The sequence below is a fragment of the Orcinus orca genome, chromosome 3 (assembly GCF_937001465.1).
Source record: "Orcinus orca chromosome 3, mOrcOrc1.1, whole genome shotgun sequence".
Lineage (NCBI taxonomy): Eukaryota > Metazoa > Chordata > Mammalia > Artiodactyla > Delphinidae > Orcinus > Orcinus orca.
In genome coordinates this window covers 11,039,221-11,064,072 of record NC_064561.1, presented here as the reverse complement: position 1 = coordinate 11,064,072, position 24,852 = coordinate 11,039,221, and the positions used below count along the sequence as shown (strand labels likewise).

At 50.1% G+C, this 24,852-nt stretch overlaps 1 protein-coding gene across 10 annotated transcripts in view; it reads right to left on the bottom strand.

The window, feature by feature from the left end:
* Positions 1 to 10,952: 10,952 nt before the first annotated feature.
* The window catches only part of SUGP2 (SURP and G-patch domain containing 2), a 31,025-nt gene continuing 17,125 nt past the window's right edge, over positions 10,953 to 24,852 (bottom strand). For 4 of the 10 annotated variants that reach the window (XM_033401375.2, XM_033401371.2, XM_033401376.1 and 1 more), the window contains exons 6-10: positions 23,784 to 23,895; positions 19,500 to 20,017; positions 17,596 to 17,657; positions 14,507 to 14,643; positions 10,953 to 13,869 (exon numbers count right to left, since the gene is read on the bottom strand). In XM_033401375.2, coding sequence (XP_033257266.1) covers positions 13,749 to 13,869; positions 14,507 to 14,643; positions 17,596 to 17,657; positions 19,500 to 20,017; positions 23,784 to 23,895 — 950 coding nt within the window. In that variant the 3' untranslated portion in view covers positions 10,953 to 13,748. The remainder of the gene's footprint in view (positions 13,870 to 14,506; positions 14,644 to 17,595; positions 17,658 to 19,499; positions 20,018 to 23,783; positions 23,896 to 24,852) is intronic. The other 6 variants (XM_033401372.2, XM_033401379.2, XM_004277510.3 and 3 more) reach the window with 4 other exon arrangements.

Sequence of the window (24,852 nt, the reverse complement as noted above, 5' to 3'; positions counted from 1 at the left end):
TGCTCCCTCCCTATGACCCATTTTACAGAGGAGGAAACTGAGGCTCAGAAAAGGGGAGAGAGCAGAGACTGGGATTCAGTGGTGAGGGGCGTGCATCTAGCAGAGTGCCTGGAGGGTGACTTTGGCTCTATCCTGCTGGGAGATCTGGAAACACCTTATGCTATTGATCAGGGCTGCCCTGGGGGATGTCAACTCAAGGCACTTCTGGCCTTCTGTTGGTCATGCAGGCAACGGGTGCTCCAGCAGCCCAGGGGAGCCCCTGGCAATCACAGGCAATCACACAGGTGCCTGTTGTTAAACAGGGAGTGGGATGGAGTAGTGTGGATGGAGCAGCACGGTGCCTATTTGCATTCTTGTCCTTCTAAGTTGCTCTTTTAAAACTATACATTGGAGAAGTCAGATGTAAAAGGCCACATGTTGTATGATCCCATTTATATGAAATGTCCAGAACAGGCAAATCCGTAGAGACAGAAAGCAGACTGGTGGTTGCCAGGGGCTGGGGGACAGGGAATGGGGAGCGACTGCTAACGGGGACAGGGTTTCCTTTTGGGATGATGAAAGTATTCTGGAACTACATAGAGGTGATGGTTATACCACATTGGGAATGTGCTAACTGCCATGGCATTAAACACTTTAAAATGGTAACTATGTTATGTAACTTTTACCACAATTTTTAAAAAGCATAAATTGGGCCATGCCCCTTTTGTGCTCTGAAGCCTTCCGTGATTCCCCATTGCCTTAGGACAAAATCTATACTTGTCTCCCACCCCAGAAACCCCTCACCCTTGTCTCCCTCCCTCCTCTCTTCATCTCATTCCTCTTCCCACAGCTGAGATCATTTGCACCTCAGGGCCTTTGCACTCCTTCTGCCTGGCATGCCCATATTCATCCTTCAGTTCTCCAGTGAAATGTTATCTCCCAGACGAGGCTCCATTATGGGCCTTTCTTTGTACCTTGGATGTTTCCTTCAAATCACTGACTGCAGTTTGTATTGGGTGCGCCAAAAAGTGCCTTCGGTTTTTTTGTTTATTTGTTTGTTGGCTGTGTTCGGTCTTCGTTGCTTTGCGCGGGCTTTCTCTAGTTGTGGCGAACGGGGGCTACTCTTTGTTGTGATGTGTGGGCTTCTCATCGCGATGGCTTCTCTTGTTGCGGAGCATGGGCTCTAGGGCACGCAGGCATCAGTAGTTGTGGCACGTGGGCTCAGTAGTTGTGGTCCACGGGCTCTAGAGTGCAGACTCAGTAGTTGTGGCACATGGGCTTAGTTGCTCCACGGCATGTGGCATCTTCCCAGACCAGGGATCAAACCTGTGTCCCCTGCATTGGCAGGCGGATTCTTATCCACTGAGCCACCAGGGAAGTCCCGCTTTGGTTTTTTAAGTAAAAACAAAAGACACATTTTTCATTTTCACCAAGAACTTTATTGAGCAACATATTCACCGTTTTGTTCCACTACCTTCTGCCATTTTTCAGGTAACTTCATAATTCCATCTTCCCAAAACTTTTTATCTTTTTGAGCAAAGAACTGTTCCAGGTGCCTTTTACAGTCTTCTAGGAAAATGAAATTTTTTTCATTAATAGAATTTTGTAAAGACCGAAATAAATGGAAATCCGAATGTACAATGTCTGGTGAATACAGTGGATGAATCAGAACTTCCCAGCCAAGCTGTAACAGTTTTTGCCTGGTCATCAAAGAAACATGTGGTCTTGCGTTATCCTGCTGGAAGATTTTTTTTTTTAATTCTTTCTTTATTTTTATTTTTGGCTGTGTTGGGTCTTCGCTGCTGTGCGTGGGCTTCTCATTGTGGTGGCCTCCCCCGCTGCAGAGCACGGGATCCAGGCGCGTGGGCCTCAGCAGCTGTGGTGCGCGGGCTCCAGAGCGCAGGCTCAGCGGCCGCGGCACACGGGCCCAGTTGCTCCACAGCACGTGGGATCCTCCCGGACCAGGGCTCAAACCCGCGTCCCCCGCACTGACAGGTGGACTCACAACCACTGCGCCACCAGGGAAGCCCCCTGGTGGAAGATTATGTGTTTTCTTTTTTGTTGTTTTAAAGATTTATATTTTATTTATTTTTGGCCGTGTCGGGTCTTAGTTGCGGCACGCGGGATCTTCGTTGTGGTGTGAGGGCTTCTCTCTAGTTGTGACGCGCGGGCTCCAGGGCATGTGGGCTCTGTAGTTTGCAGCACGCGGGCTCTAGTTGAGGCACGCGAGCTCTGTAGTTGTGGTACGTGAGCTCAGTAGTTGTGGCACGCGGGCTTAGTTGCCCTGTGGCATGTGGGATCTTAGTTCCCTGACCAGGGATCGAACCTGCATCCCCTGCATTGTAGGGTGGATTCTTTACCACTGGACCACCAGGCAAGTCCCAGATTATGTGTTTTCCGTTGACTAATTCTGGACGCTTTTCATCAAATGCGTCCAATTAGACCAGATTCATCAGTTGGTCTAATTGGGAGCAGTACTTGTTGGAATTAATTGTTTGGTTTTCTGGAAAGAGCTCATAATAGAGAACTCCCTTCCAATCCCACCATATATGCAACATCACCTTCTTTGGATGAAGACTGGCCTTTGGTGTGGTTGGTGGTGGTTCATTTTGCTTGCCCCACGATCTCTTCTGTTCCACATTGTTATACAGTATCCATTTTTCATCGCCCATTACAATTTGTTTTAAAAACAGAACGTTTTCATTACCTTTCAGTAGAGGATTGCATGCGGAAATATGGTCAGAAGGTTTTTTTCACTTATGTGGAACCCAAACATCAAAGCAAGTCACATAACCAAGCTGGTGCAAATGATTTTCATCGCTTGATTTGGGTATTTTGAGTATGTTGGCTATCTCCCGTGTAGTATAACATTGATTGTTCTCAATTAGTGTTTCGATTCGATCGCTATCAATTTCAACCAGTCTACCCGACCGTGGAGCATCATCCAGCAAGAAATCTCCGGCACGAAACTTCGCAAACCACTTCTGACACATCTGATCGGTCAACAGCACCTTTTCCATACACTGCACAAATCTTTTTGTGTGTTTCAGTTGCTTTTTTTTTTTTTTTTTTTTTGCGGTACGCGGGCCTCTCACTGTTGTGGCCTCTCCCGTTGCGGAGCACAGGCTCCGGACGCGCAGGCTTAGCGGCCATGGCTCATGGGCCTAGCCGCTCTGCGGCATGTGGGATCCTCCGGGACCAGGGCACGAACCCGTGTCCCCTGCATCGGCAGGCGGACTCTCAACCACTGCACCACCTGAGGGAAGCCCTCAGCTGCATTTTTACCTTTCTTGAAATAATAACACATAATATGCCGAAAATGCTGCTTTTTTTCTTCCATCTTCAATATTAAAATGGCTACACAAATTTTGATGTCTTTTTTTTAAATGCACGCCGATATGACAGCTGTCACATACAATCTAACAAAATTGTTTTGAATGAAGTTAAAGACAACTAAGTGCTACTAGAGCCATCTTACGGAAAAAACACGAATTTTTGGCCCACCCAATAATTGCATACTGCTTTTAGATCTTGAAAGAAGGTTCCACCCGGAAGGAGCAGTTAGGTGTTTCTCAAATATGTAGTGAATGAATGAGTGAGCGAATGAATGAGTGAGTGAATGAATGAGTGAGTGAATGAGTGAACCAACAGATAGATGGACAGAGGCTACTGAGAGACTGTCAGGGAGATGCTGGAGGGACTTTCATGGCAGCCTACAAACAGCGGTCCTGGAGGAAGCAATGTTTAGTCACCCATTTGACACAGGAAGAGACTGTCTAGATTCACATCTGGTGCTTTTTTCTCCTAAGACCACAGCTGCCTCTGAAACAAAGACCGACAATTGCCGCCAGCACATGCTTCATCATTTTTACTTCCTTTGAATGTTCTTCAATGGGTTTTCTTTTCAAACTGCCTAAGCATGCACTCTTGGTGTGCCCAGGCGCATGGCTGGGGAAGGGATGGGAAGAGCTTCTCCCTCGGCCCCCCCAACACTCCCCGTGACTCAGACAGTTTGGAGCAGACCCCTCTCACTCTCTGCGTGGGGGAATCTGTCTACATTTTATATATTTTCTACAAAAATCACATCACACTTTGCAATTTCATCCTTTTGGATCCTACAAAAATCACATCACGCTTCGGATTCTGTCCTCCAGGGTCTGTTCTGTGAAAAACGTCATCATATTTTATATCCAAAGACCCTTTAACTTCTCCCTACCTTCCCTCTATTTGCTTTGTTCCCAGGATTCCGCCTCATATCTGTGGACATTGAGAGTCATGCCCTGGGTTGACCTCAGTGGGTTTGCCCCATGAGGGAGAGGATCATGGCTTTTAAAGACGCCCAGATCAGTTGGCAAAAAAGGCTGGAATATGGAGCAACCCCGAGGAAAACAGCTTGGCAGTTCCTCAAAAGATTAAACGTAGAGTTGCTATAGGATCCCGTAATTCCACTCTTTTATGTATAGACCCCAAAGAATTGAAAGCAGGTATTCAAGCCAGAACTTATACACGAGTGTTTTCATCAGCACTATTCACAATCGCCAAAAGGAGTAAACAATCCAAATGTCCATTGACAGATGAATGGATGAGGAAAATATGGTCCAGCCGCACAACGAAATATTACTCAGCCATAAAAAGGAATGAAGCACTGACACATGCTACAATATGGATGAACCGTGAAAACATCATGCTGAGTGAAAGGAACCAGACACAAAAGTCCACATAGTATATGAAATTTCAATTTCTATGAAATGTCCAGAACAGGCAAACCCATAGAGACGGAAAGCAGAGTAGACATTATTAGGGCTGGGGGAGGGGGAACTGGGGAGTGACGGCTAATGAGCATTGGGTTTCCTTTTGGGGTGATGGGTATGTTCTGGAACTAGATAGAGATGGTCCTTGAACAACGCTGTGAATGTATTAAATGTCACTGAATTGTTCACTTTAAAATGGTGAATTTTATGTTATGTGAACTTTACATCAATAAGAAACCAAGAAATTGCGGTGATCCTCATGGCAGCCAGCAAGGAGGGAGGTGCTGTCCCTGCCAATACAGGCAACCACTGGGCATTAGCAATTCTAACATTTGTCTGGGCGTGTGGTCAGCAAAGACGCCCCTTCTCAGGTACCTAATCTCCTCATTCTACAAATGAGGAAACTGAGGTTCCAAGGGGTGGAGTGAATATTGTAAGATCACCCGTGTGGTCCTCCCATCACATCACGAACTTGGGACTTTATTTTTAGGAGGAGCAGGCCAACAGGAAACCTCAATGACAGACTCCCAGTGTCACAGAACGATGGAAACAGTGCAGTGAACGTTTGTGAGCTTCGAAGCATGCTGGTGCTGATTCGCAGAAGCCTGGCATCAGATACTACCATTCTCCCATTTTATAAATGAGGAAAATAAGGCTCAGATAGGTGGATCACTCACCCCAGGTGACACAGCACAGGGAGGACATATTTGGACTGAGGACTCAAACCCTCAAGTTCTGCTTTGCTCTGAGCTGCCTCTGGGCAAAGCAAATGATCAAGATGTGGACACTGAAATCCTGAAGCTGAAACCTCAAATCTCACACCTGGACCAGGAACTCCAGGAACTGGGAGGTGGTGCTCCCACAAGTCCAAACAGAGGAATCTCTGGAGAAAAATCAAGCAAAGAAAAGCTCAGCTCATGAGGTCCCCCTCCTTGGGTCCTGAAGCAAGCAGCTGGTGTCAGATTCATCGTGGAGCTGCAATTCCTCAGTGTCAAAGTTCTCAGGGCGGTGAGCATGGGCTTGGTGGGAAATAGGAATGGTGCGTATGCATGCATGTGTGTGTGTGTGCACGTGTGTGCGCGCATCTGTGTCTGTATATATACATGTGTTTTTGAGCCTGCACGTGCACACGTGTCTTTATGTGTGTACGTATGCATGTATATGCACACATGTGTGTATATATGGGGAGCTTCAAAACCAGATGAGAGGGCTTCCCTGGTGGCGCAGTGGCTGAGAGTCCGCCTGCCGATGCAGGGGACACGGGTTCGTGCCCCGGTCCGGGAAGATCCCACGTGCCACGGAGCGGCTGGGCCCGTGAGCCATGGCCGCTGAGCCTGCGCGTCCGGAGCCTGTGCTCCGCAACGGGAGAGGCCACAACAGTGAGAGGTCCGCGAACCACAAAAAAACAAAAAAACAGATGAGATCAACTGGAAATCCTCGTATTTAGTGTGAGTCTGCAGTCAGGCTCCCAGACCTCAGTTTCTCCACTGGGAAATGGGCCAGTTTCTGCTGGATGTGAAGATTAGAGTCCAGAGAGACCACTGTCTATCAGAAGATTTGTCACAGTATACAGTCTGAGCTACAGGCTGCAAAGTTGACACCTGTGATCTCCTTTGATTCTCAAAGCAAACCCAAGGCTCAGTTTATCATCCACGTTTTCATAGACAATGAATTTTCGTCACTCTAAAATCATGCAAGCAAAGATTTCAAACCACACAGAAATGTATGAGGTAAACAGGAAAAATTCCACCCGCAGCTCAGCCCACTTCCCAAGGAAGCCCTGTTGATAGGTGGGTGTGGAGTTTTCCAGATTTTGTCTGTGACGGTGCATGGTGCAGGTATATATTTTGAGTTTGTATCTCTATTTCCATATAGTTCAATACAGTGTATTAAAACAGCGATGTATGGGAATTCCCTGTCGGTCCAGTGGTTAGGACTCAGCACTTTCACCGCCACAGACCTGGGTTCGATCTCTGGGTGGGGAACTAAGATCCCACAAGCCGTGCAGCACGGCCAAAAATTCAAACAAAAAAACGGCAATGTAAATACTGGAGAAAAGTGGCTTTTCAATTAATGGTACATTTTGGACTCCCCGAGCTCATACATCATCATCGGATGTTATGGATGAAGGAGATGGAGTCTCAGAGGTCATGGGGCTTGCTAAATGTCACCCACTGTCGTGCCCCCAGTCTAGGACTTGACTTGGGTCTGCCTGTCCCACCCCAAAGCGGGTCCCCTTCAGACACTGTACAAAATACACTTGTTCGGGCTTCCCTGGTGGCGCAGTGGTTGAGAGTCCGCCTGCTGATGCAGGGGACACGGGTTCGTGCCCTGGTCCGGGAGGATCCCACATGCCGCGGAGCAGCTGGACCCGTGAGCCATGTCCGCTGAGCCTGCGTGTCCGGAGCCTGTGCTCCGCAACGGGAGAGGCCACAGCGGTGAGAGGCCCGTGTATCGCAAAAAAAAAAAAAAAAAAAAATACACTTGTTCATTGTCCTTTCATGAAACACTCATTCAATGCTGGGGGTTTAAAGACAAGAAGGCCCAGGTGAAGGAGCTCTCAACCCAGGTGAGACAGGGCCAGACTTGGACGCCCCAAGACAGGGGTGTAAGGGACAGACCTGGGGAAGCCAGAGGGGCAGCAGGGCCTCTGTCAGGGAGAGCAGGGCAGGCTGCCTGGAGGAGGAGACATGGGAAGTGGGCCTTGAAGGTTGAATGGAGGTCCGGCAGGCATAGTGGAGCCTGGGGGCAGGGTGGAGAGTCACCCCCACTGATGGCCAGCTGCACAGCTTAGGAGTTTCCCTAACACTTGACATCCAGGAGTAGGAGCCAATACTTGGCCCCAGGCCTCAACCGTAAGTCCCAACAACAGGCTCAAAAGTTTGCTGCCTGGGCTTCCCTGGTGGCGCAGTGGTTGGGGGTCCACCTGCCGATGCAGGGGACGCAGGTTCGTGCCCCGGTCCGGGAAGATCCCACATGCCGCGGAGCAGCTAAGCCCGTGAGCCATGGCCGCTGGGCCTGCACGTCCGGAGCCTGTGCTGCGCAATGGGAGAGGCCGCAGCAGTGAGAAGCCCATGTACCGAAAAAAAAAAAAAAAAAGTTTGCTGCCTGCTGCAGCACAGTGCCAGCCCTACCCAGATGGGGAAACTGAGGCTCAAGCAGGCACTGAGACTTTGGAGAACTCATTGTGCAGCCTGGGACCGGGCTCTTCCCCTTTCTGGGTCTCAGTTTCCCCATCTGTACAATAGGACAGGACAGCTGGCAGTCATGTAGCCGGGCAGGAGTTTGCCTCCAGCCCCAACAATAACTGTCACCACTGCTCCTCCCCTCCGACTGTCCCCATGCCCCAAACACATGGGATTTTGACAAGTTACCCCTGTCCTAGGGGCTGGACCCTAGGCCTCAGCCCCTCCTCAGTGGGAGGGGGGCAGTTTGGGGGTGTGACCCCACCCTCGGGCTGGCCAGGGAGGGGTGAGGAGGGCACACAGTGAAGGGGGTTACGGATCTTCAAGGACAACGCCTACTTCACAGGTGGGGAAACTGAGGCCCAAGAGGACAGGATATGGAAGGATCAGTAACAAAACCAGTCCCTCTAAACCCTCTCTAGGAGTGGTCCTGGATTACCCTGCAAATCGGCTGTACCTTTCACTGGAGGAAACCAGGCACATTGTCCCACCACCTGCTGTGGCAGGCTCCCCTTCCCCTCCCCGCAACTCCCAGCTGGTGCATATCCAGCCCTCATGATGCCCCTTGGGTGGGTGTTGGCCAATTACTGGATAGAGGGGGAAGTCAAGGCCTGGAGAGGCAGGGTCCCCTGCCCAGGCTGATGGGCCTCCTGGGAAATCAAGGTCACCTGCTGCAGCTGTGCTGGCTCCAGGACGGTCAAAATTGGAGGGAGGGGGTGACGGGGTTAGAGGGATCTGGGGGTAGAAGAGAGGGGTGGCAGCTGGACCTGTGTCCTGAATATAGTGCAAGGACATGGTCCAGAGGGGTCAGGGCTGCAGGCTCTGGTTTGCAGTGGAGCGCTTCCCAGAGTCCACAGCTCCACTACGCCCTGGCGAGGCAGGCATGGCTGGGGAAACAGGGGAACCCCCAGGGTTGCCGCCAAAGTCGGATGACACAGGGACACTGGAGGCAGGCAGTGAGGTGGGGAGACCCCAGAAATGCCATTTGAAGGGCTTTATCCACAAAGGTGTTCTAACTGGGGCCAAAGTTTCGGGATAACCCATATGGCTATGGATGGGGAACTTGTGAGATAAATGACAGTCCAAGACATTGTTATACATAAATGTTTTTTGGAAAGTTAAGTGGAAAAAAGCAAAAGGCAAAACAGAATGTGAAGTATAATTTTCATTTTTAAGAAGGTCTGTATCTAAAATATGCCCATATATAAAATCATCTAGGGACTTACCCGGTGGTCCAGTGGCTAAGGCTCCATGCTTCCACTGCAGGGGGCACAGGTTTGATCCCTGGGAAACTAAGAGCCCACATGCTGCGTGGCCAAAAATAAATAAAGAAAATAAAATAATCTACACATAGGAACCTGATACCTGAGTGCTGTGGGTCGTGGAAAATTATCTTCCCACAGAACACACTTCTGTACCTCCTGACTTTAGCCAGGCATTACTTATTCACAAACAGTACTTGAAATCAAACTCATGTGGAAAGACTGTTGAGACGACGAGGAAGCAAGTCTCTAGGCGGCATGCATCGTAAGCCTTAAATTATTAAATTTATTTTTTGTTATTTTTACATGGGAGTGGGAAAGAGGGGAAACCTCTGTGCTTTGTCCCGCGTGTATCTGGGTCTTGCATTTTCAAAAATCTTTTACAAAAGAAAATGTACTCATGTTGCTTGAATGGGCACGTTTGCATGTATTACGTGTGCATGTTATGTAGGTCCGTGTGCAGGCATAGCAAAGGCCTGCTTTAACACTGGAGACTGGAGCTCCTCTGGCAGCACCCTCTGCCTCTCACGGTCCTGGTCCAGAAGGCTTCCAGGGAGAGGAGAGGCTGTGGGGGGAGGACGTGGAGGCGAGGGGCCCTCCAGGCTGAGAATGGTATGTTCAGGTTCCAGTTAGCCCTAAATGACAAGGTAGCAGAGGAAGAAATCCTTCCCAAATCGCAGAGGGGAAACTGAGGCCTGAGGTGGAGAGACCTGCCAGAGGTCAAAGCCTGAACAGTGTCCTGGGCTGGAGAACCTCATTCTGTGTGCCTTTGTCTAAGTGACCTTCCCCAGCCCTGCACAGTGATAAAGGAGAGCTGGGAAGGGGGGCTCCCAAGAGGGAGGAGGAGAATGGGTGGGGTCCTTATAGGTTCTGAGCAACTTTCTCAGGGAGTGGCACTAAAGCTCATGGTCAGACACCAACCTCCAGGGCTCTGGTGAAGATGACAGCAAATGTGTGGGAGGTTCTTGGATGACAAGAGCTCCCATCATGATCATATGGGTCCTCATCACTCCTGAGTGTCCTCTGGGACACAGTGAGAGGAGCGGTTCAGGGGTCTCACACCAGCTTCCTAAGGGGCCCTGTCTCCTCCTTCCCTCCCTTTCTTGCTGACAAAGGCCCCCCAAACCCTTCCTGGGCTCCCTGCTACCCCGGGCACAACCATATCCCAGGCTCCTGCCCATTACACTGTGTTCAGGTGGAGGTCCCTGCAGGTCCTGTAGGTGCCAGGCTTGCCCACCTATGTACTCTTTACCCTCCCTCCTCACCAGAAGGGCCAAGGGGCTGCTGATGGAGGAATCATACACAGGCTGGGCAGAATATGGGAACAGCAGGGAGCTTTGAAGATGTCCCACAGGCCAGCTCCTAACTCAGGGGGAAGCCCAGGTGGGCCTTGGTCTAACTCTGGCAGCTGTAACCCCGACTCTGAGATCAGGGAAGGCCTTGAGGTGGGCAGGTGAATTGTGGGCAGCTCAGGTAAAGCTCCCATGTCCCGACACCCTCTCAAAGGCAGATTTCTGTACCCAGCAATAAACCCCCCTCTCTACAGAAAACAGAGTGGACCCACCCACTATGTTTGGCCCTGATCACTACCTGCTTTCTGGCACCCTCTAGGCTTCCCCAGCTGCAGCAAGCCAGTCAGAAAGGCCCCCGCAGGCAGAGGGCATGCCTGGGAGGCAGGAGTGTTTATGATCTGGCTCCACGTAGGCCCTACAACATCTACCATGTGTTCCCCAACCAGTCTGATTTAAAAACACATCAACGGAGACCATGGAAAATTAGGTTTCCTCTACATTTATTTCAACTGCTAAATGATTAACAACATCCACAACTTCTTAGATTAAAAAAAAAGAAACAAAACCCAAAGCTTCCATTTTGTAACATCACAAATGTCTTCTAGGTTTTACCAAGGACCAAAAACGCTAAATTTCTCTATATGATTTCCAGTGATGGAAACAAGGCAGAGACAGTAAGCACCCAAAGTGGTGAGTTAGCACTTTCCGGATGCCTGTCGTCCTCATGGAAGAGACCCTGGAACTAGAATGACAGAAAAGACACTGTGACTTTGACAAGGCTATGCAACTGCACATCGCACTTGCTCTCACACGTGCTCTCCGCAGAGTGGCCTCTGCTGGAGAGGGCAAGGGCGGGCACAGAGGGCCAGCACGCTGGTCCCCAGCCGACAGCTGGCACAGGGACGCACCACCACACTCCTCCCCGGCCCACGCAACACCTTCACTGCCTCAATGCCAACTCCACAGAAGCGCCACCTGAGTGCTTACAGGACTTTCCAGGCTCAAGAAGTAGGTGCTCCCTTTGACGACTGCCAAAGGCTCACAGTGTCAGCTCAAAGCAGGACACCCCCAGGAGGAGGAGTGGCAGGAGGCTGTGGGAACAGGGCTCAAACCCTGGGAATTCCTAAAGTATTTTACTTATAAATAAAAGCAGAGGAAAGCCAAGAATGAGTATACTAGGACAAAGCGAATATGATGCTTGAAAAAAGAGCCAGGACCCATGCTGGGGGGTGCACACCTCACTCAGCACCGAAGGGTGCTCTGTGAAAGGCCATGCGGGATCAAGGCCCTGTTCTCAGAGTTCTATCCCTTTACCTGATCCCCAGCCAACATGGAAGGCTGTTGGAAAGATTAGAAAAAAACCCCATAGCTGTGGTTCCCCAAAACCACACCACCCCTGCAGGCTATTTCAACTCTGCTGAAGAACCTCCAGCATGTCCGTGGCCATAAAGATCTGCCAGTTGCCAAAGCAACAAAAGTGACCAGAAGCAAGCAGGGCCCTGGGGACTACCCATGGCATGAAGAAGGGCAACATCAGGCGGGCACGTGAGATGCTGGCACAGGCCCGTGACGCTGTGCTGGTGAGCGTGGGCCAGACAGACAAGACAGATCCAGAGGAGCCTGGGACTACAGCCCAGGAGGTCTCGGGCTTTGAGAAAGCAAGGATTTCATAACAGCCAATACAAGTGACTGACAGGGTAACTCACTGTTGTGTCCCCCAAGTTTATAGTATCAGCAGGATCCTGTTTTCCAGATTTTAGCATGTATTTAAAACTTCAACACTGCTGCTTTGTGAGGAAGGGCTGAGAGATTCCCACAGCCTGAGAATTTCACATGTAGTTGCAAGAGGCAGAGTGCGAGAAGCTGGAAGGGGCGGCAATCATACGCCTTGAAATAGCAAACAGCTGCACAGCCCACCCCAAGAGGATCCTTTCTGCTCTGTACAAAGGCCCTAATAAAACAATTCTTTACACTGCCACACATGCAAAAACTGAAGAGTCTTGAAGAGTTTACACCTCCCACCCCTTTGTAGGAGAGACTCCATATGTGGTTTAAGAAAAAAAAACTAGTTTGCTTTGTGGATTCTAAGAGACACGTAAATTTGGGGAAAGTTTCATCGGTGTAATGATTACTCCCCCCTGAATACAGCTGCTGAATACATTGCTGAAATTTCATCAAGTCTCTTGGGATGCATTTAAGAGATGAGACTCCATAAATAACACGTTCATCGAATCCAGTACCTCCACTTGTTTAAAGAGCTTCAGCACTCCAACCAACAGCTGTGGTACCAAAGCACAGACCTCATTATTACTGATTTATATTCCCTATTTAAATTTGAGAAGATATGATCTGTGACTGTTTCGGTATCAAGTTTGCAAGCAGATCACTTTTAGAGAGCAATGTGTCCCAGGACAGAAAAACCGACAGGAGCTGGTTCCTGAGCACTTAAAGGGTGCTGGTGCTTTCAAGGGCAGCCCCACCTTCTGAGCGGAACCAGGGGAGACTTGGAGAAGACTTGCTGCCAAAAGCATTTGGAAGAGGGTGAAAGGCAAAAGCAGATTGGAAATGGTGCGTTCTTTTTTTAAGAAAAAGAAAAGCCAGCGGGTGGAACCTCCGCACCAGAAACTGCAGAGATGTTTGTTTTTCGTGTACACACCAAACCTACTTGGGCACTGGTTCCAGGGCAGATCCGGGACAGAGGTGGCGTTTTAAGAGTAATTGCTGCTTCAAGCCTTATCTTTCTCACCAATGGTTTTCATCTATTCAGGGAGAGAACGATTTTGTTCAAAACTGAGAGGAGAGGAGAAAGATAGGAGAAAGATAGGATATTTATAGGCCAAAGGCCCCTCAGAAGGAAAAGGATTTGAAGACCCTCAGAAAGGGATGAGGCAGAGTGGCGTCCTCTGCAGCAACAGCTTCCAGGTCACCCTTACACTCGTAAGACACCAGGCCACTCCCGTGGTGGCTTGCTTCCACAAGATGGCCACGTACAGTCGCACCTGGGAGCCCAGTGCAGAGGCCGCACCATGGGCTGCGTGCAGTGGCGCTTGCCGAGCATTGGGCTCGTTCCTTCAGCCTGGAAGGTGAGAGGTGGGACACATCCACATCCAAACACTCCTTTTGTTTCCCTCACAAAATTTTATGATCTTTTGGGGGGAGTGATATCTTGATGTCTGGGTTTTGAGGAGTGGGGCACACTAACTTTTCTGGAGGAAGCTTCTCTGTGTACCAGAACATCAGCTTAGGCAGAATGCCCCCCACACTAGCTCACATACGTACCTATTTGTTGGCCCGTTTGTGTCTGTACATCTGCATCATCCTCTGACGGAACACGTCAAACGTGTCTTCTTTGTGCTCCTGCCCGTCGGCACCCAACCCCTCCCCTTCCGAGGCAGTTCCCCTAAGGAGCAAAATGGAGAGTTAGCCACACCTGAGCCCAGAGCCTGGCCACCAGGAGATGGAAAACAGCCTGAGTCATCTGAGTGGGACAGAGGTATGAGGGACACACAACAGTGACAGCAAGGGAGGGGGAAAATAGAGACACAATTCACAGTGGGGAACAAGGGATACTCACCCGTGCAGGCATGCGAACTTTCTGAGAAGTGTGCTCAGAACCAGCCCCTGATTACGGCAGAAAGCCTCCCCAGCAGGTGCTAAGCTCAATTTTAACTGAAATGCTTGCTGGCTGCTAATGGGGCTTAATAAACTCTGGGCCGTGCTCTACCCTGGCTAGTCTGCATGTGGGCTCCTGGAAAAGGGAAGTGGCTCTTAGCGTAACTACCCAGCATTACCACTCAAGCTTTTATGATAATAATGAATGTGGCCAAATGCCAGGGACCAAGTCTATGCAAGTGCAGCAAGGAGCTGTATGAACACCTGCATATGTAAATGATCTGCTATAAGCCATGTTCGACATGAAGGAAACCAAGGATCAGACTGCAGGTCAAAGGACTTAGGACCAGAATCCCACAGAAAGCCTCATCTCCCCAGGCACGGTTGCCCATCCCCACCCCTGGCCCCCAGCGCCCACTGCGTACACACTGACAGGCTCCCTGATGCCCTTCCCACAGGAGCCCAGGCCGTGACCCTCCTTCCAGCCCATCTTCTGTAGCATCTGGAACCCCAGGTTCTTGTCGGTCAGTTTCTGCTGGGCGAAATCAAAGTCCTGGGGTTTCTGAGGAGAGAGAAGAGTGTGGCACGTGAGGTGCAGCAAAGCCCCTGGAGCAAGGGTCTGCCCTGCGTTACACCTGGACATGGTCCAGTACTAACACCCCTAATGCCTCCCTGACTCCACAGATGCTCAAGATCAAGCCATGGTCCTGGCAATATTCCCTGGGTGGGTTCAGACCTCTAAAGGTTGGAGGTCACCAGCCTGAGGTATCCCCACAGAACCACACCAGACCAGCCTCTCAGGCTTCACCATGACCACTCTTGTTGCAGTGTTGAGACTGTGAATTAAACTTCGTGAGGGGATGGTGGGTCCTGGGGCCAAAGGGTGAGTAGGAAGAGCCCGGAGTGGAGACCTGGATAAAGAGAGTGGCCCTGTGATGACCAAAGGGCATACCCCAGCCTGAGGGACACAGGGCACAGGACTTGAGGCAGGAAGGCCCCTGGAGTGCAGGAGTCAGAGGGGCAGCAGGGCTAAGGCAGGAGGGATCCAGAAAGGCAGTGGAGAGAGGCTGTACAGAAAAATCGGCTCAAAGGGTCCTCCCTATTTGACCCCCACTCCTCTCCCACTGCTTCATTAATTCCCATGGGCTTCCAAAACTCTGAGCAGTGACCCTATCCTGGAAGCTTCCCTGGCTGCCCTCAGGCATTACTCAGCAAACCTGACTGACCTATGTGTCTTTCTAGTCCTTCCCAGGTCTGGAGCTCTGAGAGCTCCCCAAGGGCAGGGACCGGGTTTCACTTGGACTCTGGGGTCCATGTCTAGCACAGAGCAGACCTCACTGAGAGCCAGTGCAGCTGGGAAGAAGGATGGGGCCTGGGAAAGACCTTGTGGGTGGAAAGGTAAGAAGCCCTAGAGGAAGTCTGGGCTCCAGAGCTGACTGTGGGAAGACAAATTAAAAAGCCTAGAGGCCTTTGGAGGAGGAGCCTGCCCAGTGTGAGCAAAGGGGATTTCCATTCACTCATGAATATTCATTAGCACCCACAGTGTGCTGGAACCGCTGGGCAGCTGGGGGCTCAGAGTCCCTGCCACCTGAGCCAATTTCTTTAATCCGTTTACTAAACACTGAACACAGCCTGTCCCCAGGGCCTCACATGCTCCCAGGGAGAAGGTTCCTCTATCCTGATCAAGGCAGCTGGGAGTAGTGGAGAGGGTCTGAGCAGGGGACAAGTGGGGAGGGGAAGAGGATGGGGAAGGCAGAGGGAAGGCTGGCCACTGGTCCCCAAATGGCAGGCTTGCATCCCCCTTTGGGAAAGCTGTTCAGGTGGGAGCAACAGGAGGAACAGGGGTCCACTCAGCTGGACAGATCTTTGTGAGTGTTCAACTGTGTCTAAGAATCACCCTGCCTGGTTTCCTGGGGCTGGAGCAAAGCCATGCACCATAGGCCAGGCTGAGGTGTGCACAGAGAGCTGTAGGGGAGACCTCCTCCCTGCCTGCAGTCACCCCAAAGAGAGACCCATGTTTGCAGGACACCAGCTGGCTGCACACCGGGTTAACATACATTTCATTTAATCCTCAAGGTATCTCCTACCTGCAGGATAGGTGCAACTGCCCCACTTTACAGATGTACAAAACCTCAGGATTCACATGCCAAGATTAGATGGCCAGGTTGAGCCTGAAAAGGCTGCCTTCTCACCAGGCTGTGCCTCCCCCAGGCCACCAGATGGGTACCCGGGTGCTGGGTCAGCTTAAAACCCAACACAGCTGTTAAGACCATAAGCTTCGGGTACAGGAAGGTCCCTGCTCTCAGCTGTAACTGGGGTCACACTGATGCTTCATTTGGCCATTGATATTGATGCAATGCACTCAGAACAGGTCTGAGCCACAACTTGGGCTTTGCTCATCCCCTGACACCAGCAGAGACCTCGCCTGGTTCCCCACTCACCTCCCTGACCTCTAGAGACCTGTGATGTCCCCACATGTATCCCAGGTGAGCTTGTGTAGCCTCACCTGCCCCGACATGTGTCAGCCCAGCTGTCTGGAGTGTGCCCCCGTCTTCTTCCAATGACCCGCTCCCACAGGGGCTCCCCATTTCAGTCAATGGCAGCTCCATTCTCTTAACTGTCCAGGCTGACAACCCTGGAGTCACCCTGGGCTCTTGGCTTTCTCTGTTCCACATCCAATCCATGAGCAAGTCCCACCAACTCCACCTTCGCCTCTCCTGGACCCCCGGCTCTGCCTCGCCCCCCACCCCACAGGCTGCTCTCAACACAGCTGCCATAGTGGCCATGTCTTCCACCCAAATCCCCACCGTGGTTCTCCAATGCCTCTCCCAGAGAAAGGGCCACAGTGCTGACATCCATCGACAAGCCCTATGTGACCTGGGTGCTTGCCACCTCTACTTCCTCACCCCATCACTCCATTCTAGGCACAAAGGGCTCCCTGCTGACCTGTGACTGATTTGGGGCTTCTCCTAGGCCTCCCTGCTTAAAGGGTACCCCCAACCCACCTTATTGCTTGCCTCCCTTTGACCTGCTTCTCTGCACCCACAGCACCCACCATTCCCGGTCCTGCACATTTCTATTGCTGCCAGCCCCGCTCATGGCTGCCTCTAGGTGGGCAGATGGAGCTGGGAGCACAAGAGGTGCTGACCAGTTAATAAACACACATGCGTACGCACATGCGCTCGGCTTACTAGCAAAGTAGCACACTTTTAACCACAATTATAGTCTACTAAATCTGAACTTCTCATTGGCTGAGACATTATCTTGTTCATCTCTCCAATCCATTGCACATATCAGGCCTCATACATCCGTTAAGTAGACTAATTACTCCCTCTTGTGGTTTTGGGCAATGCAAAACACTTTTAAGAAGTCCCGGGAGAGAAAAGGCTGTGTGTTGTGCTTTGTATGCTGACACCTGGCCTGAAGTATGAGTATAGCTTAGTCACGCCAGTGCCCTTTGGAACTCTGGCAAACTCTGACTACGTCACACGTGAGGACTCACAGCCACACTCACCTTCTTCTTGGTCACGGGACGACCCCGAGGCCTGTCATAGGCAATTCGAACTGGTTCGTGAACTGGAAGACAAAAGAAATGTATATATACACATATATGTACTTTCCCCAAATTATTTAGAGGATGAGGGTGCTGCAGTTTTGGCTTATAGCCCCTCTGCGGACAGAAGGTGGCTAGGAGCTGCACCACAGGGCCAGCCATTTGGCCCTGACTCCTCTCAGGAATCTTGTGACCCACGGAGTGCAAAGGCAGAACAGAGGCTCAACTGAGGGCTGCCTTGCTATGGGAGAGTCTACCTAAGCATGATTCCCACGTTTATGACGAAGGACTTGACACGTGGGTCATTTTCCATGACCGTAGGAATACATTTTGCTTCAACAAATGAGCTATTTGCAACACTGTGCCCTCCTCATGTCCCTGTGACTGTTCCATAAATAGAGAAGTAAAGTCCACTCAGAACTTTCTAGTAAAAACAACCATGCTTCTCATACACAGCACCACATCACGTTATTATTATTGTTATTATTATATTTGACAAAGGAGGGATCAGCAGGTCTGGTACTATCTCATCAACCACCCTATCAAAATAACTGAGAGCTTCTAAAGTAGAAAGAATTCCACTTTCCCCCCATAAAAGCCATCTTAACAAGCATTCTGATGTGCTACCATACTCTGATAAGTTCTGAAGGACATAAGAGTTTAGTAGAACAGTTAGAAATCCATTGCAACACCAAGGTTTCCAAACACAAACCACGAGAACTGTTCCTTTAGCAGGAGAAACTATACTGACACTGCTGGGTGTGAATATGATGGTCTCAATAATGTAGAACACACAGGCTCTCCGCACACAATGGAGCCCTGTTCACCAAAACCACCTGCCACACAAGCATCGCAGCATCAGCCCCACACAGGCCCGGCTGTGTGGAAACCTGGGTGGGCAGTGAGCAGCCCAACAAAAGGCGGGACATGATGTGATTCGCCTACTGACAGCCTAGAAAAGGCAAAACCACAAGGCCAGAAGATGGTCTGTGGTTGCCTGGGCTGGGTAGAGGAGAAAACTGCAGAGGGACACAGAGACACTTCTGGGACGAGCTCCAGCTCGGCTGTACTGGGGGGCTCATGCCTATACACCTTTGCCAAAACTCCGTGAACTGTCCACTTGAAAAGGGTGCACCTTTACTGCTGGTAAATTGTACCTCAAGAAACTTGACCCTCCCCACAGGCAGGAAGGAGATGGCCTTCCATGGCCAAGGCTGGCAGAGCATGGATTGCACAGCTCCCACTAACTGCTGCCCAAGACTGATCCCTGTCCGTGTCCTCCTGCCTCATCGTCACCAAGCAGTCATCACAGCTCTGGGGTCTTTGGGGAGATGGAGGCACTCAGAAAGCTGGGCACGCCTCAAGATCACAGGCAGGAAACAGCCAAGATGACCCAGGCCCATTCCTTCCACAGCCAGGACTCCCCTGTTGGAAGCTGAGCAATAATGGAAAATAACAAGCAGCATGTGGGGTGCTAGAAGCCAAACGCAGCATCTCCTTAGAGTGCCAACCTCAGACCAACTGGAAACGTCAGTTTCTCATGAACATTTTGGACTGCGTGCAAAACCAATAGGACTATTTTAGGTTAAAAACATAAGACCGAAGAACCCCATGTTGTGTTGGCCCTGGGAGTGTTCTGGAAGGTAATGTCCAGGTTAGCTGGAGTAATCAGAGGCGGAAAGGGTGACGGGGGCCAGCTGGTCATCTTGCACCTGAACTTGGGCTGAGGGCCAGGTAAATTCTTCAAAACAGTCAGACAACATCTCCACAATTTTTCATGGCCCACAACCGAGCACCATGACTCCTCCTCAGGTGTTAAACAGAAGACCGTGCTGGGGGCACTGTGTCAATAGCCAGGCACTTACCTTTGGGCTCCTGGATGAGACACAGCCTCTTGGGAGCCGGAATCATGCCGACCTTCAGCGACTTGCTGCTGACTCTCTTCCGGGGGAAGCAGGCCCCTGAGGAGGACTGTGACAGGGCAGGCGCACCAGCCGGGCCATCCTCGGTCACCCCACTCAGGAGGCCATCAGCTGGGGGGCTGCCCTCCGAGCCCTCAGACTTGGTCGACCCTCCTGCCGGCCTGGAGGCCCCTCCAGGAGTGGGGGCCTCCTCACTCCCTTCCTCGTCCTCCTCATCCTCCTCCTCGTCCTCGTCTTCCTCAGGCATCACCTCTGGGCTCTCCAGCTCAGCCTTGTGCTGAGAGGGCTCATCCTCAAACTCTCCTTCCCCCTCCATGGGCTCCAGGGGGCTCTCCTGAGAATCGGTGCTCTTGCTGGCAGGAAGGTTCAGAGGAGACGACGTAAAGCAAATCGATGGGCACAGTTCAAATACTTTCTTTCGATAGAATTTGAAAGCTGAACTGTTTTGGTCATGTAGAAACCTGGGATAAAGATGAAATACATTGGTTAACCAGAGGGTTCTCTATAAACATTCGTATTTTCTGAAACTGTCCAAATGGACTTGACAAAGCTGGGGGTGGGACAAAGAAGCGAACACATGACCTCTTTCCACCAGCTGTGGTTGATGGGCAGCTTTACAATGAGATAGAAAGCTTGTAGAGTACTAGTAATTTAACGAAGTAGCCAGAACATAAGAGGCCTTATTGCTTTCTCGGGGAGGGAGCTGGAGGAACAAGGTATGCAGGGACGAGCAGAGAACGTGCTAGAACGAGCTCTAACACTACAGCCAGGAAATCCAAACTGGGCCTTACCTCATCTCTTTCTGATTACGTCACCACCCACTCTGGGCCTGGGTGTGCTCACTGTGACTCTCTGGTTCCTCCCATACTCCAGCCATGAGATGGAGAGAGGTGTGTCACCTCCTGCCTCATGTCCTGCAGCAAAGCTGTGTGAACATGCTGGCAAAAAGGCCTCTCTGAGCCTCCGAGTCCAATGGCCCTAGCCACAGCTTGGAGCTGCGGCTGGTGTGAGAAACCGAAAACACACAAAATTTACTTGGGCCAAAGGAAAGACAGCCCTTGTTCTTGGACAGGACAACTCAGGCTCATAATGAAGTCAATTCTCCCTTAATTAAATATTAACGTATAAAAGTAAAAGCATCATTTTTTTCTGGATCTGATTCTTAAGTTCATATAGAAACATGAGTATGTAAGACTATCTAGGAAACCCCTGAACAAGATCAACAAGGGGCTCAGTTCCACCAGGTATTACAAGGTGTGTTAAGCCTCTATAGTTAAAACAGTGTGGTACTTGTCTATGGACAGACAGACCAAGAGGAAGGCCAGAAACACAGTATCTGATGAAGGTGGCCTCTCAAATCACTGTGAAAAAGAACAGTCTTTTCAACGAATGGTGTTGGGACAACTGGGCGGCTTTTTACAAAAATATTTAAATTGGATCTATGCTGTACTCTCTGCTCCTGAATAACCACACACCGATCAGAGATCTAAATGTAAAAACCAAGCCATACAAGTTGTAGAAGAAAATACATAAATGTCTTTATAATCTGAGTGTAGGGAGATTCTTTCTAACTGTAACTCTGTATCCAGGTGCAACGAGATAAAACAGAAATTTTACTAGATCAAACGTTTCTGCACTGCAGAACATACCATAAGTAAAGTGAAAAATATCCAACTATGAAGGAAATAGATACAATTACATTACAGGTAAAAGGTCAGAGAAACTAGAAAGAATAAATCCAAAAATCCCAATTGAGAAAAGGGCAAAGATTAAGAACTTCTGCCCTCCAAAAGACACTGCTAGAATGAGAAAACAAGTCACAGACTGGGAGAAATTATCTGCAAACCACACACTTGACAAATAACTTGTATCAAGAATACATAACAAACTCTCAAAATTCATTAATAAGTAAATAAACGACCCAATAAAACAATAGGCCAAAGATCCGAGCAGACACTTCACTAAAAAAATACATAAGCACATGCAAAGATGCTCAGCACTGTTAGTCCTCAGAGAAACACAAATGAAAACCACCCCTCCCCCGCACCAAGAGGGCTAACATGAAGAAGACTGACACTATCAAGTGCTGGTGAAGATGGGGAGGAACCAGAACTCTCACCCAAGCTGCTGGAAATGCAAAACTGTGCCACCACTTAGAAAGACTGTCTGGAAGTTTCTTCAAAAGTTAAACACAGACCCACCATGTGAGCCAGTCTTTCTCTGCCTCAGTATTTTACTGGAGAGAAATAAAAGCAGACCTTGTACATGACTGCTCACAGAAGGTTTATCTGAAATTGTCCCTGAATGGAAACATCTCAATGCCATCAACAGCTGAATGGGTAAATAACTGTGGTCCAGCCATACAATGCGATACACTCAGCAATAAACAGGAATGAACTATGGATACACACAACATGGATGAACCCTAATAATTATGTGGAGTAAGAAGCCAGACAAAAGGAGAAAACAAACTGCATTTACACAAAATTATAGAAAATGCAAACTATTTACAGTGAGAGAACCCTGATCAGCAGCTGCCTGCAGGAAGGGATGACAAAGGGCACAAGGAAACTTTTGAGTCATGGATGTGTTCATCATCTTGATGTTGGTGATGGCTGCATGAGTGTAAACACGCATTAAAACTTATTAGACAGGGACTTCCCTGGTGGCGCAGTGGTTAAGAATCCTCCTGCCAATTCAGGGTTTGAGCCCTGGTCCGGGAAGATCCCACATGCTGCAGAGCAACCAAGCCCGTGTGCCACAACTACTGAGCCTGCACACCACAACTACTGAGCCCATGTGCCACGACTACTGCAGCCTGCGCACCTAGAGCCCATGCTCTGCAACAAGAGAAGCCACCACAATGAGAAATCCGCGCTCCGCAAGGAAGAGTAGCCCCTGCTCACTGCAACTAGAGAAAGCCCGTGCGCAGCAACAAAGACCCAATGCAGTCAAAAATAAATAAATTAATAAAAAAACTTATTAGACAAATATGTGCAGTTTATGGCATGTCAATTATACCTCAACAAAACTTTTTTTAAAAAAAAGGGCAAATGATATGAACAGTTTACAGAAAGATATTCAAAGGACACAAGTTTATGAAAAGAGGTTCAATTTCACTCATAAGAAAAATGCAAACTAAAACTTCACTGAGAAAATTAGAAATTCTTCACCAATCCCACTGGCATGCCAAAAGGTGGGGGGTGGGGACAGGCACTCATGACACTCCTAGGAGAGTGGCCCTCAGGGAGGGGAATTCGCACTAACAAAACTTAGTTTGCATTGAACTATGATTCAACAATCCCCTTCTGGAAGATACCCAAAAATTCTCACCACAAACACAAAGAGATTGTGTGTAAGGCCAAACTAGAAGTATGCGCTTAGCCACTACTGGGTCCCAGAAATGCTCCAGGAAATGTAAAGTTTTTAACTGTATTCTTAACTAAGCTGAGGCACGACTCTCTAGCATGTTGGGAGCAGGGTGAGCGCCCAGAACCCCTAGCTGGCAATAGGACACAATCCACACAGCGTAGGAACCCCACACTCCAAGGGGAGCCCAGCCGGGTTACGGCTCGGTACTGGGAACACATGGCCCTCAGGCAGCCTCTCCCTGAAGGAGAACCCGCACCCCGCAGGCAGAGTGGGGCTCTGGTTCTGTGGCCTCTGGGCTGTGTAGTGTTGAATGATTACGCCATCTGAAGAATGGGGAGGAAAATGGTGCCCCCTCCTGGCACAAGGGTGCCACGCCATCACTGAGTGGAAGTGCTTGCTGCTTACATCTGGACCAAAACCCACCAACATGCTACATGAGCAGCACATTCTCAACCTGCCCAGAGTAGCCAGCATGACCAGGGACAGTGCCCTCCTCCTCCTCAGACTCATGGGCGAGGACACACTCTCCTCTTTGCCTCTGCAAAGGTCCCGGGGAAACTATAAGTCCCTCGGCCAGGGCATTCCCTCCCCCTTCCCCTGGCCAACGCCCATTGAACCTTCAGATCCAGCTTAAACTTCCCTCCGGGGGAGGCTTTTCCTGATGCCCCAGATGAGGGCAGGTCTCCCAACAACCCAAAACAGATGCTCCCTAACAGCCCTGAGCTCAGCAGAAGTGAAGTCGTGATTTATCCTGGGGCGATCTCCTGTGGGCTCTCAGGACACTCATGGGGTGAACTCCTGTGGGCTCTCAGGACACTCATGGCCTCAGATTAAAGGGGTGTGATGGGTACATACCAAAGGTCAGGGTTGTCAATGCTGTTTTCTATGCTGAATTGTTCAATCTCTGGTCCCACCTGAGCAACAAATTTGGCCAGTTTCTCTGCAGTCTCCATTGTCTTCGTATCAACTACAAAATAAAGCAACTGTCATGTATTGGTTCTGAGATGCCAATTCCCATGTGAACATCGTGGGATTGTGGAGACTGATTACAAAGACGGCCCCTCACTGTACCCTTGCCCTTTGCCATGTGACTCTGCAGCTCTGTCCAGCAGAGGTGGACTCTCTTTTTTCCCCTTGAATTGGGGCTGGCCCTGGAACTCTTGCTGGCTACGAATGTGACAGAAATGTGAAGTCCAGGCCTCAGAGGGCTCAAGCACCTCCTCTGCCTCTCCTGGATGGCCAAACCCGACTGTCAGGTGAACTGCTGGTGGGTGACAGGCATGTAGCCCACTACCCCTATCATCTCAGCTGACAGTTCCAGACAACTGGCCGCTGCCTGCAGACAGTTTGCAGGCCCAGCCCAGCTGACTTGAAGCAACACTGGATGCCTCCTGTTTGAAGCCACAGTTTGGACTGGCTTGTTATGTAGCAACAGCTAGAGAAATGTAGCAGTTGTGTAGATTTTTTCCCTCTCCATTCCCACCTAGTGCTGAGTGGGAAGCACTGGCCAGAGGGCAGGCCTGTTGCAGTAGGAGAAGGTAATGGCTGGGAGAAACAAAAGAAACTGCTGGTCAACTAACTCTAAGGAAGGAAACACAGAGACCTTAGCAGGGAAGAGGAAGCAGAATGAGAACACGGGCAGCCTTATGGAACATATAACGGGCAAGAATAGAGAGAAATGGATCAAGGAGCTCAAAGCCCTAAGCACGGGCACGTGGCACACCCTGCTGGCCAGCAGGAGGACCTTGCAGGGAAGCACAGAGTCACCAGGCAGCACCTCGTGTCAGCTCCACACTCAGGATAAGAGGAAGGGTGCAGCAGGAGTCTAGGGCCAGCCCCTTGAGGAAGCAAGAGGAGAGACAGTGCCTGTGTGTGCCATCCTGGCCAGGTCCCTTTCGCTGCTGCCTGCTGCCCAGCCCAGCCC